Source organism: Merops nubicus, unplaced genomic scaffold (assembly GCF_000691845.1).
Source record: "Merops nubicus isolate BGI_N331 unplaced genomic scaffold, ASM69184v1 scaffold16791, whole genome shotgun sequence".
NCBI lineage: Eukaryota > Metazoa > Chordata > Aves > Coraciiformes > Meropidae > Merops > Merops nubicus.
The window spans coordinates 12289-24115 of NW_008590419.1; the positions used below are offsets into that span (position 1 = coordinate 12289).

General features: G+C 42.3%; 1 protein-coding gene across 1 annotated transcript in view; it reads left to right on the forward strand.

Annotated features, from left to right (window-relative positions):
* Positions 1-2150: 2150 nt before the first annotated feature.
* The window catches only part of LOC103782188 (V-set and immunoglobulin domain-containing protein 1-like), a 20564-nt gene continuing 10887 nt past the window's right edge, over positions 2151-11827 (forward strand). Inside the window, exons 1-2 of the mRNA XM_008949940.1 lie at positions 2151-2187; positions 5080-5240. Coding sequence (XP_008948188.1) covers positions 2151-2187; positions 5080-5240 — 198 coding nt within the window. The remainder of the gene's footprint in view (positions 2188-5079; positions 5241-11827) is intronic.

Sequence of the window (11827 nt, forward strand, 5' to 3'; positions counted from 1 at the left end):
TTAGGTTATTTCAGGAAAACAAAGCCTTTTAAGCATGCTGAGCTTTGTCAAGGTAAACATGGAATTCTACAGGAAGTTAATTAGGTTTCAGGCCAACAGAAGCGGCTCCTAAATATCAGGGCAGTGCTTGGCTGGGTGATGCTGCCTTGGCTCTGGGTGTGCCTCTGGACTTCTCTTTCTTAATGACTGACACTTGTATTTATAGAGTGAATGCAAGGGAGTTGCTTAGCAGGTAACATTTCTGAATGTGTTTCAGTGTACACAGATTTGAGTCACAAAGTCTATTAACATACAGTTCCTGGTACTGGCCCCTTCCATTTTATCTGGAGATAAGGGGTTTTTGCTCCGCCCATGGCAAAGTGACTGCTGCTGTTGCTGCACTCTGGGCTGTCCTGTCCTCCCAGCCAAGGGCTTCTTTGTCGTCCAATTGCAACTTAACCTTAACCACCATCAAACCAAACCAGATTTCGCTTTCTGTGTTGGGTTCTTTTCCTAAGGTGACATTTAAACAGGCAGCACTGCTCCCGTGGAGCAATGAGCTAGAAGCCACACCAGCAGCTGACAGGCACCATCCACTATGTTCACAGGAGAACCCTGGGTGGCTTGGCAGATTAACAGTAGGGTACAGGCTTCTGCTTTGCTGGTGTGAAATGACCCAGGGAAAGGCAGTGAGAGCTTCCCGTGTGCATCTGGGATCCCTCCGTGCTTTAATGAAGATTAATCTAAATGCTTTTCACATTTTGGAAGAAACCTAAACTTGAATTTCAGTCTTTCAACATACATGTTCCGTTCTGAACTCTGGGCCACACATGCATCCTTGGATGAGCCATTTAACTATTCCAAACCTTGCCTTCATCATCACTAGAAGACAAGCCCTGCCCAGCCTGTGGGAATGCTGTGTGACATGCTGACAGCCCGAGTGAAGGAAAGGACAGCCTTTATAAAACTTTTGGAGATGGCTCATATAAGATTATAATCAAATCCTGACATCTGCTTAGAGGTTGATCAGTAATCTGCCATGCACAGAAATATCTGGCAGAATAAAATTCACCTAAGTCCATAAACATGATTCCAGTAGTAACTGATGCAACCAGTAACTCACCACCTCTACACAAAGGAGTTTACCACCACATCCCATTAGAGGTGAGGGAGAGCTTGGACATCCTTCTTCCCACCAACCACACATAGCCAGAGGTTGATCCCCACCTGCCACATGGACATCCCCAGCTGCAGCACGGTCCTTGACATGGAAAGGGTGGCCACCCTTGCCTGCCACTAGAAAGATGGGATCATCAGGCATGAACTAGATCCATGTTTCCAACAAACACGGAAAAAAATACCATTGACCATTTTAATTGTGTTTGTCCTAGGTACAGGCAGACATCTGAAAGGCAATGCTGCCCTCTGTGATGTCCTCAGCTACCTCAGGTATTAACATTTAAATAAAAATCAATATACCTACCTTGTCATTATGTATTAGTAGCATCCACCTTCACAGACTAAAACTAGGTGAAACAGATTTTATGATCAGTTTAGTAGAGATAATGTTCATTTTATCTTTATTATGACTTATCTTGTTGATGAGTTCAATACCAAAGTTTAAAGATAAGTAAAAGTCTAAAGATAGTAATCATTTGGTATAATACTGTATGAGAAATACATTTTAAAATGAAAATGTACTAACAACATATTATGCCCACATGCCCATTTTTAAAAAGAAATTCTAGAATTAACAGGCAATAAAGATTGTTCCTTATTCATGACTCCAAGAGTGGTAATCAGATTGACTGTTAAACAGATCCACAAATACTTTTCTTGTATTCAGTGGAAGTACTTCTGTAGGCAAATACTGCTGGGCCCTGGAAAAGTGGGTGAACCTGGGCTTCTCTGACTCAAAGGTTTATTATTAACAAAACCCTCCATTGCTCAAACCCCACAAAATGGTTCCAACCGAACAGCCACACCACTAGTTGGAGAAAGGCACACATGTGATAAAGGAGGAGAATGAAAAAGCTTATTGACGTGTTGATACACACCTGATAAGGGAAACAAAAACCCACTTAAAAAAACCCAGCAGTTGAGGTTTAGCTGAACTCAGAAGCAGCATCTGGTCTCTTTTCTCTCCCAGCGTCGAGAAGACGTTTGCAACAATGCTGGGGATATTTCCAATTCTAGCCATCCTCACAGGTAAGAATAACAAACTAATCCAAATAGCACTGGAATAAAGGAACTTGTTGAACTAAGAAGGCAGGTGAACCTGACTGGCAAAGCAGGAGAAGGTTCAAGGTTTATTTCAGGATGGAATGAAAACCTCAGCTATAATGCTGTGCCATTTTGTGGAAATCAGCAAGCTGACCGCTGACTGGGAAGGGCTTTTTGTGCAAGAAGTGAATTTTTGCTTTGGTAAATTAATGCTTTGCTCTAAAACCAGGAAGAGGCAAAGAGCTCTCACGTAGAGCATTAGGGTCTTTCAAGTCTTTCAAGGTCGTCTCACATTCAGCTTTTGTCTCCCCTTGATAAGAGCCCTGGGAAAGTTCTGCCTCAGTCCCATCCCCACCAGAAATTTTGTGGGGATGTTTAACTTTATGCATGCAAATAATCCTTTGAATTTCCCTGAAGTTAAGTGAGTATGTAACACTTTGTGGAATCCATGAGTTATATGGTATATGAAACATTATATATTATTTATGTTTCAAGGACATTTCATTATGCTAACCTTTCTTTTTAATATATAGAGAAGCAGACATTTTAAGTCTAATGCTGGACAGAGATGAACAGCCTCTGTATCCACTAAAGAAAATGGAAGTTCGTTTCCATATTTTATTTTCAAGATGGAATTCTCTGGTTTGGATGCCAGAGAAATATTTTAAAAAGTTGCTCCTGGTGTTTTAATGTTAGCTCTCTCATACACAAATAAACCCCAGAGATTTTTTGTTTTACATATGAAAAGTAATTCAGAGTTAGCAGCAATACTTTTCAAAACAATGTCTGCTAATTTTACAGTTCTGGGTTCAGGACGAGCAGTGTGTCCATACTGATGGGCACCACTGACTGGGGTTTCTGCAGTGGCTAGGAAAAGATCAACAAATCTGGACTGACTTCATGAGTGTTAAAAACTGTATTTTTTATGTTTAAATACATATAAAATGTATCCAGTGAAAGCCAAAGATTCCTAATTAACTGCAATGACTTTCTCTGCAGCAAGGAACCGGTCTTACTGTAATATTGATGAGTCAAAGACATGGACCAACTCCTCGGAACAACTTAGGCTCCTGTTCACACTAGCTTTTTTCATTTAGTTATTTCTTACTCATGAGCTTTTTTTCCATTGAAACCAGAAGGCCTTTATGTACAAAATGGGATTAGGAGTTTGGAACTGTCAACAGTGAACTCAATGCAAAGCAAAACTCTCATTAATTTCTGTGATGAGGGAACAGGCTCTGCAGGTCTAGTGTGCTCCATTGGCAGTCCAAAGCTCCATCTTACAACTAGTGATGGCTTTAAGCAGCCCCATTGGCCAATGGAAATTTGATAGGCTTTGGCTTTATATTTTTACTAGAGCAAAGCCTATTTCAACTAAATGTATTTCTTCAAAATACACAGCTTCATGGAAACTAGAATGCTTTGTGGAGTTTTTTTCCATTGAAATAAAGTTCTTCTGGAAAAGCTTGTAACAGCCAGGCTCTGTAGCACTCCTGACTCCAAAAACAGAGAGTGCTAAAGGAATTCTGTGGAGCAGATGACTGGAAAATGGTTGTTTTCAGTAGAGTGACATTGTGTTGAAAGACCCTAGCTTTAATCCAGCAAAGAGCAGAAAATTAACACATATAAACCTGGAAGTATTATTGTGGCAAGAAACTATCATCCTCTGTCCAACTCTAATTCTTAAAGCTGAGCACAGTGAACTGAGATATCTAAAATAAAGTAACATGGATTTTATATTAGATCTCAGTAAGATCAGGCTACTGTGAACTCACAGGACAATCAGGACTTGCAGCCATCCTTGGAATCCCCTCTTTCCTCCAGGCAGGTTTGACACATTTAGGTCAGACTCCAGCCATTCCTGTGAGACTGTCATCACACATAATGCAATTCTTGCTGCAGTTTAAACCTGCTAGTTCTCATCCTAGCCACCACCAACACAGAAAATAGATAATTCCCTTCATCCTTGCAGCTTTTACTATTAAAGCCATCAAACAAAAAAAAATAGACCCCAAAGACTTCAGATAGGTTTGCATATTGTAGCAACTGACAAATCTGCAATATTTACATGCTTTAAAATGTAAATTCTTTTTAAAACAGTTTCTTTTTTAAACAATGTTTTTTCTCATAGGGCTGATAATTTGAGCAAAATACTCTTTTGGTTTTACTGCAGGTTCTGCTTAAATTCTCAAAAGCAGCACCTGAATATAAAATGAACAGATATTTCACTGAGAAAAATGTTTTGTATGTTTTGCCACCATCATTCATACATGCAATAAGCCCAAGTGAAAACTATTATTATTATTGTAACATGAAGTTCTCACCTTGCCTGTTTTGCACAGAAAGCTCCATTCAAAAGAAATATATTCTCCTTCAGAATCTTTAGACAGTAGCTTTAAAATTGGACTCAGCCCTCTAGCAAACCCCTGAAATTCAGACTTATTTTTCTGACAGCTCTAGCTTTGTTGCCATATGTCACTATTGCTGGTAATTTATATGGAGGACAGAAACAGATAAATGCTGTAAGATGGTGGTTGATTCCTTTCATTAATATTAGCTGTGTAGCCAAGAGTAATCAGCACATGATGGGAAAGAGCTCACAAGTGAGAACAAGTACGTGTTTAGGAGCTCTGCTTTTTCAGAACATAGTTTGGTTTAAAGGCCTATTCTGGGGGATTTATTTGCTTGTTAGCTTTTACTCACTCCCAGCTCGTTATCACTACAATTTCCACACAAACTCAAGGGAAACGGGACTGGAGAGGAGAATGACTGGCCACGTCCTGCGGGTTCCCTCAGGGATGTGGGGGGCAGGCAGTGCTGCCTGGTGCCTGGGGTCGGTCCTGCCTGATCTCTCTTCCCCACGCTTGCTGCCCACAGGCCACGTCAGCAGCATTGTGGTGACCGTGCCCGAGAAGACAGTGAACGTCACGACAGGTGGCAATGCAACCCTCCTCTGCACATACACCACTTCTGGACCACTTGGAAATTTCTTTATTCAGTGGAGCTTTTACAGTGCCAAAGAGATGCAACTGCATACCGTAAGAGATTTATTCATTACTAATATGAAGCTATATTTAAGATATTCTTAAGTCCTCACAGAATCTGGTTATGTTTGATAGTGTTATCCTCATGACAGACCAGGGAGCTAGGTAACATTTTTGTTCATACCCTAAAGACAAAGGACGGGGGTGCAATGAAATTTAGGGGCAGATGCACAAAGTTATCTAGGCTCCTAGTTCCTATTGGAATGCCTCAACTCCTTCAGAAACTTAGGAGAAGGTACAAAATGGATTCAGATGCTCAAACGACTCGCTCCAAGTTCACATAGGAAGCTTGAAGCAGAGCAAAGACCAGGTGTCCAAGTATCCCACCAGCTCCTTTTTCTCTTGTCTGGCAGATATTTCCTGCTATTGTGAAGGCTGCTTTCCTGGTGAGCTGCCCTTGCCTTTGACAATGTGTCCCACACTGAAGGGTCAAGAGAGCTCCTTGACTCAGCCACTGTCGTTGCTATTAGGTGGCTCAGTAAGAGGACCGGTGCTCAACAATAGGCTATTGGCACAAAGCAAACAGCAAATATTTTGGCAGGACTCTGCAGAAAGTTGTCATAGCAGGAAATCTGCCCCTGCAAGCTTGATCTGGTATTTCACAGCATCCCATGGGTGTCGTTGGGCTGGCAGAACAATTACAGATCAAAGGGAAATGCTCTCTGCCCATGCCCAGACCCCGAGAGGCAGCAGAGCCAAAGAGCATCTCCCCTCGGGGGTGTAATGAGGCCACGGGGCACGTTGGGGCACCAGCACCAGGGCTGAGATGGACACCAAATACCAGAGAGCTACGTGCTGTAACTGCTGCCCGAGCCTCTCTGTGGCTGTAAAGACCTTGCAGAGCAGCCTGGTCTGCCTGGAAGGAGTCAGGGGTGAGACGTGTAACTTCCTATACGTGCTCACGCTACTCCCCAGACTTCAAGAGCTATCCATTAATGTGTTTTGGTGGGGAAACAAGTCCATGAATCTCAGTCCCAGCATGACACACAGGGTCTGAGTTCCCATCAGCTCAGTCCTGACAAGTGTTGAGCAATCAGCAACACGTTCCTTTATGAGAAGAAATGTTGATTGGAAGTGTTACTGTATCCTTGAAGTGATTTTTTCCACCTTACCCTGGTGTCAGGGTTGTGCCCATTAGACAATCAGTCCCTTTCTTTTCCCTTTAATGCTTTTTTTTCTAGAATTTCAATCCTCCTGCCTGGTGTTCCACCCCAGAGTTGATATAAAGAGATTTGACCTAGAAGAGTGTCACAGTCCACACTGATGATATTCTTATCATGTTCACCGATTTCCTAATGATATTATATTAGGAGCTTTGCCACTGCTGATAGATGTATACCTCCTACTTGATTTATCAGTTATAGCAGAATTAGAGTGCAGTTTACAGAATGTACAGTACAGAACATATGTGGCACTGAACAGCCATAGCCAGCATGTAAGAAATAGCAATTTAATGTAAGACAGAACCCTCCTGCAGCAGGTCACAGCCACCAATAACGACTGAATCAGTGCTAAGCACAAACACAGGGCCCACCCCAAATTCTGGCTCTTGCCGAGTGCCAGACCGACACATGCACACCTTGCCTGACTAATTGTATCAATAGTTATTACTCATAATTTGCTTTTCACAAGTCAAAACGATTTTAGTAAATGAAGAATTATTCATGAAAGGGTGGTAGCTGCAGGCGTCCCGAGTAAGGTGTATATAGCACAATATATTACAATTTTGATCCAGTACGTTACACCATAAATTTAATCACTCGTTCTGTGGACATACAGCACTGAGACAGGACCAAGCCCATCTTCTCCCAGTTGGGTTAGAGTCTCTCCATTTTTCTTGCACCAAATTTTCCATCTTGCAAGACTATAAATGCTGACATTTGCTGGTCACTGCCAAGAGAAACAGGCAGACTGTAGTTGCAAGTATTTTGGAGGGAGAATCAGACAGTTTCAAGAGATCCAGGAGGAGACTATTTGTGAACCATGACTGATGAGGAGGAAATACCCCCTGAGGATTATAATCATAGAATACTGTGGGTGGTTCAGAATATGCTCAACAAAAACTAACTGATGTGAGGCTACCAAATGTCAGGGAAGCCTTATGGATCAATCCCTGCAGCACTCCCAGCTTCTGCAGCTCCCACTGCAGGCAGTGGGAAAGCCGTGACTCCCTGGAGTGTAAGAAACACCACTGGGAAAAACTGCATCTGGTTTTCTCCCTTTCTGAAACTAATTTCATGGTAAATTCACTTTCACACTGCAACACACACACATCTGTAATGGCTGATTTGCATTTTCATTAAATAAAGTCTGTTCAATCTGCAAAGGCCACGGGTTAGTGAGTAATCCTGTTCCCCTCCAACGCCGAGCTAGAATTCCTGCCGACGTGCCTGGAGGGTGCACGTGTGTGAAGAGCTGCAGGACTGGGGCACTGCTCTTCTAAAAATGCTTTTAACACCCATTCAGTCCTGTGTGCCTTGACCTGTATCCTCTTACCATAACGTGCCAATTCCTTACCACTTTGAACCTATTCACAATAAAATGAATCGTGTTAATGCAAACGCTGGGAAGAAAGGAACCTGATTGCTTGTGGAAAATACAGTTTAAGAAATTGCACAACACAGCTGAACATGAAATTGGATTTTCAACCTCTCTCTGAACCCAGAGCAATATGAGGTTGCTATTTCTGTTTCGGGCTGGTGACTTTTTGGAGTTTCAGAAAGGACTATGTCTGAAAGCAAGTTTTTCTCCTACAGCTTTAAACAAAAAAAGAAACTGTCTTTCTACAAACCTGGCTTTGCTCTGGTTGCTTGGCACATAACTGAAGTGAAGTTACACATTTCATTCCAAGTAGGAAATACATGGATGGCAATAGAGGAGAATGGCAGCTTTGGTTTTCATTGTTTACTTTAAAGAATACCAAAATACAAGTAAAAAATATATTTAATATGCTGGTAAGATGATGAAACCAACTGTATAGAACAGACCAGCACCATACTTCACTGGATACCAGAACAGGAGCTTGCATTTGAAGTGGGATAATATTATTTAATTTTATGAGGTATTTAGATTCTTCTAAAATGTCAGTAACAAGCAAATGCTTCCTTATAAATAGCATATACTGTCCCTGAAAAGGTTTGTTGAAAATTCTGGCTTCATTCAAAATTTGCCTTTTTTTCCCAACCAAATGGATAACATTTTCAACTTCCATTTTTTAAATTCAAAAATTTCTGCCAAATATTTTGAAGACAGGAGACTTACAATGTAAAAAAAAAAAAAAAAAAAAGGCAGAAAAGGCATCTTCTTATCCCACCTGCTACAATTTTAAATATTCCTGACATCTTAGTCAATGTTAACTGTCTTGATGCCCTGTTACTCACATAGCTGGTATATCTGCAATAATAAGATTGAGCAGGGGGGATGTTCTCCAAAACAACAATGGGGCAAACAAATTTTTATTCTAATAAATAATATTTATTTATGTAATAGGGGATACAGCCCTTTCTCTCTACAGCAGCAGCAAATAATAGAGCAAACTAGAATGTTAATTAAGGCAAATGTATGTCATTAAGTTGACTTTGGCTTGAAGCATTAATGAACGTGAGCTTTAAACGACCAGATTTTAGGACATGATCTATAACAAGCACAGAGGCAGTGCCAGTGCAGGTGCTCAGCACTCACAAGTCACGGCAGTTACCCCAGGGAGGATGAAATACCACAGCCAGGCTGCTCACAGGCAGCAGGATGAAAAGGCAGGCAGCAAACAGCAGAGTGGCAGGGGGGGGGCGAAGTGCTGGTTTGAAGGCAGCGTGGCTATATATGACCTGAGAACACAGATCTTTCACTAACTGGAACACAGATCTTTCACTAACTGGAGCCTAACTGTTCTTTTCCCAAGTTTCACCAGTGGAAGTAACTCCTCTCATTTGAACTAAGGAAAGTAAATATCAACTCATGGAAAATAGGATGCCATAGATATTTTTAACTTTTTCTTCTTGCCATTTACCCCTTAGCAACCTGTCTTTTTAATGCTAAATTTAATTTTCGAATAACAACTCCCAGCCAAGGATCTTGAGAACTTCCCAATACTGAGCTATCTCTATTTTCCATACAGACAAACTGAGGTGAACACTACTTTTCAGCTCACCCAGGGTAACAGAACACATCACAGCCTGGCCTGGTTCATAAGGTAAAGGCTCAACTACTAAGATCTACAGATCTAAGATCTGAGTCACTCGGCTCAACTTGGTGGAAAGCACCTAAGTAAATGTTTGAAAGACTGAAGCCTGCTGTTGACTCTGCACAGGCGAGGCTACAGCCTTGCAAAGCTAAATACAGCTCCTGAACCTAACCAGGGCCACACCTTGAGCCTCCAGCCCAGGCCACCCACGGTTAAAGCAAGTGAAATTATCAGAGACAAGCCAAGGGCAGAACTCTGGATTGGAATTTTAAATTCACTAGATGAGTAAGGTCATGAATGACTGTTACTTGTGAGAGAAACTGAATTATTGATAGACTTCTCAGGAAAAGGTTCTCTAGAAAAAGTGAGCTTGAGATATTTGTGAACAGTGAGGTTGACACCACTTTGGTACAACTGGTATGGGCAAGTGAGAGGGAAAGTGTTAGCAGCATCTAACAGCAATAATATATTCCATTTATTTTATACATTGGTTTTCACCCTACCAGAGCCCTCTATTTTTTTCACATCTGTACTACCAAGGAAGTATCTCTTACTGGACAAGGGCAAGAAGGCTTTCTCTACTACTGGGAAAGTATCATGTGTTGGATAAGGGCAAGAAGGGTTCCTCTTACTGCAGACCATGCAGAAGAGGCAGATAGCACTGCTCCCTCAGGAGAAGTCTGGTCATGTCCTGACACCCAGCCCTGCAGGCCTGATGAGCCACTCTGCAAACCCTTCACAGGAGTGAGCAGGCTTGTGTCGCGTGGCTCAGGAGCAGGGGGCAGGGTGGTGGAGCCCAAGGAAGGAGAGAGATGCAAGGAGAACATTGAGTGTAACTGTGTCAGCTCCTTTCACCCTGACACCCTGCTTTCAGGTTACCAGCTGTCCCCAGCCAGCATGGCTCTGCTGCACAGCACAAAGCAAGGCACTGGGCTACCACCTGAGAGAAGGGGCCAGCCAGCCTGTAAGTGTGACAGGCTGAAAGAACTACTGAAAGAACAAATTCCTCCTCATGTAGTATGAGTAGTTCCTGAGACCCCGTCACACACTTGCAGCCACAGACAACTGAGATCACATGCTGTGGAGGCTGTCAGTGCTGCACGGACACTCCTTGGGAGCAGAGCACTCTGGTCCAGCCCATAAGCAAAGATCAGCCCATGCAAAGCACCTGCTGAAGCAGGACAGGAAAACTTGCTGGAAAGGGCCCCTCAGACACATGAGCATTTCATTTTGCCTAGAAGTGATTTTTTAAAATCGAGTCTTATCTAGCACATAGATGACTGAGCAGGCACATAAAAGGAATAGTTTCATGGAAAGCAAAGGAAATGTGTCCAATGCAGAGGAACAGAGACTCTGATGTCATGTCATTGCAGTCAGGGTGACTCCCTGGATGTCACTGGGATTATTTTGGGCTGCCTGTGGTTATCTCTGCCACTGGGGTGAGAGTCTGCAGAGAGAAGGTAAAATAATAAACTGATACATGGAAGCAGACAATAGTGAGAATACCAAGGGAAGTGGGGAAAAGTAGAAAAAGATGAGGTTGTAACTGGTGTGTTTGGAGCAAACTTTAGATTTCGGGCTTAGCCTGCCTAATTTTAGGTAAAATGTAGAAATAAGATTGTATTGCATCTCACTGTTGACAAAGGCTTGAGCTACCTTCTGCAAAACCCACTGAACACGAGGCATCCTGCCCTTGTCAACAGCCCTGAGGGTACTGGTGGGAAGCTGTGCTGAGAAGGCTGTGTAGGCTCTCTGATTTTGGGGCAACATTGAAAGTCTCATTTAACTCTCAGATCAGCACATTTTTACTCAACTACAGCGTTCCCCGTGCCACGGTATTCTGAGTATGGATGAAAAGTCAGTCAGTCAATGTCAAAAGATGGTGTATGTGACAGATGCACGGGGAAGATGTAGCTGGAGACACAAGGTAAGAAAAAAATCCCCACAGCCTTAAAGGGGGAAAAAGAGCTAAATAGCTTCTGCTACATTTATGCTACTGTGAGACCTGCAATCATGTTCTGGATTAAAATCTTTAAAGCCAGCACAAGGCTGAGACAAGCTGAATCCAGTGGGATGCTTCATTCAGAATTTTTAACTCAGCCTATTTTTTATTGCATTTTGCTCTATCAAAATTATTTTGGACGTAGCTGATGGGTTTTTTTCCCACAGGTATTCTAGGTGGCTGAACTAGCTCCCTGAAGAACATTCTACCCAAAGGGTATCTGAAGGGCATGTCCACACACTAGGAGCCACTGGGCTGAATGTGAGGAAGTCTGGATAGCCCAGATTTAGGGCTATGTATTTATATTACAACAACAACAAAAAGTCACCTTGGATCTCCTTTCTAGACTATAACAACATTTTGAGATGTGATGGATATACAGGGACACTAAGCTGCCTG